The 1975-nt window shown below is 69.3% G+C and overlaps 1 protein-coding gene across 1 annotated transcript in view; it reads left to right on the top strand.

Moving 5' to 3' along the window:
• The window catches only part of AURANDRAFT_68638 (hypothetical protein), a gene marked incomplete at both ends in the record, with an annotated part of 4613 nt that extends 2715 nt beyond the window's left edge, over nt 1-1898 (top strand). Inside the window, 3 exons of the mRNA XM_009044347.1 lie at nt 79-165; nt 189-1282; nt 1325-1898. Of these exons, the coding sequence (XP_009042595.1) occupies nt 79-165; nt 189-1282; nt 1325-1898 (1755 nt within the window). The remainder of the gene's footprint in view (nt 1-78; nt 166-188; nt 1283-1324) is intronic.
• Between the last annotated feature and the right edge of the window lie 77 nt (nt 1899-1975).

Here is a 1975-nt window from a genome sequence, read left to right as displayed (position 1 = left end):
CAGCCGCACTACGACGCCATCAACGTCCCGGGCGCCTGGGACACGACCATGGGCAACCCGAACGTCGTCGTCGTCCAGGTCATCGACACGGGCATCGTCATGGAGCACCCGGACCTCCTGAACAACATCTGGAAGAACCCCGGCGAGATCTGCGACAACGGCTACGTCGACGACGGCTACGGCTACAGCTCGAGGCGCAGCACTACATCTCGGCGACGTCGACGTCGGCGACGGGCGGCTGGATGGAGTACATCGAGCAGCTCGTGCTCGGCGGGCCCGCCGCCGTCGTCCGCGAGGACTGCTTCTACAAGTGGCAGCGCGACCCCGTGCGCCGCGTCGTCTTCGAGATCAACGCGCTGAAGATGCACGTGGGCAAGAAGCGCGCCGTGGACCTCGTCGCGAACCGCGGCGTGACGAGCGCCGCGGAGCTCTGCGCGCGGCGCGACGACCCGGCGCTCGCGATCCCGCCACACGTCCGCGCGAACCTCGCGCTCGCGCCCGTCGGCCCGTCGGCGACGCGCATGGACCGCGAGGAGACGGAGGCGATCCTCGGCCGCTTCGCGGCGGCGGCGGCGGAGGTCGGCCTCGCGTCGACGGCCGTCGGCTCCTACCGGCGCGGCAAGGTCGGCGGCCACGACCTGGACGTCATGCTCCACGCGCCCGAGGGCGCGCCGCTCGTCGCCGTCGCGGACTACGAGTTCCACGACCCCGACGGCGCGGGCATCCGGCTCCTCGCGCGCTTCTTCGCGCGCCTCGCGGCCGTCGACGTCGGCGGCGCGCCCTTCCTCCACCCGCACCAGAACGTCGACGACTTGGTCTCGAAGATGGGCAAGCAGAAGATGGAAATCCGGCACTGTTTCCTCCGGTCGCCGGCCGTGCCGGGCGCGTTCCGCCAGGTCGACTTCTTCCTCTGCCCCACGGAGATCATCGCGCACGGGCTCCTCGGCTTCTCCGGGTCGGCGTCCTTTGGCCGGTCGCTCCGCGACTACGTCAACCACGCGCACGAGAACAACTGGGCCGAGGTGCCGGACCGGCGGCCCATCGTCGGCCGCCGCGGCTGGAACGTGTCGTGCGACGGGAGTCGCGTCGGCTCGCTCATCGAGGGCCGCGAGCTCCAGGACGGCGAGCACTGGACCTGGTCCCAGAACGGCATCACCATCGCCCGCGGCAAGCGCAAGGAGCTCGAGACGACCTACGAGGAGTGCAACATCAACATCCGCACGGAGGCCGACGTCTTCCGCTTCTTCCACCTCGACTACCGCGCGCCGCACGAGCGCTGCGCGTGAGCGTAAACATTCAACATCGTCTATGATGAAGCGGCGAGGCAAACCCTCGCCCGAATGGAGGCGCCTGAGTCGACGGCTCCAGCGCCGGCGCCGGCGCCCGCCGCGGCGCCCGCCGCGCCCGCGCGGAACCCCCTGCTACATCCGAAGTTCGACCCGGCGCCGATCGCGGCGCGCGTGCGCGACTTCGGCAACGAGTCGGGCGAGTGGCCGATCGCCCTGCCGGCTGTGCCCATCGTGGGCAAGAGCATCGCCTTGCTCCGCTTCGCTATCACCGTCACGCTCGTCGCCGGCGGCGTCTCGTCGGTCCAGTGGAAGCCCGGCGACGACAAGCCCGTCGGCGCCTCCGTGTCCTTCAAGATCCTGAACAACCTCTGGGCTGCGGCCGCGGTCGCGGCCAAGGGCGCGGCGTACGTCGCCGGGCTACGCGCCCTCTCCGTCTTCTCCTGGGCGCCGGGCGACGCCATGCCCGGCTACTGGCGCCTCGCGAGCCACGACGACGACACGTTCAGCCTCCTCAACCTCGCCTTCATCGACAACTACGTCATGTGCAGGGCAGGACAAGAGAGCGAAATTCCCAACTTCAAAGGCTCATATCTCGGCCGTTTTCCACTCGTTTCTGCTGATTTTTGGACGAGCGATCATCTCTCGGAACGGTCTCGAAGCGTGGATGCTTTTTCCGGAACGCGCGC

Source organism: Aureococcus anophagefferens (assembly GCF_000186865.1).
Source record: "Aureococcus anophagefferens unplaced genomic scaffold AURANscaffold_264, whole genome shotgun sequence".
NCBI lineage: Eukaryota > Pelagophyceae > Pelagomonadales > Pelagomonadaceae > Aureococcus > Aureococcus anophagefferens.
This window is presented reverse-complemented; position numbering and strand designations above follow the sequence as displayed.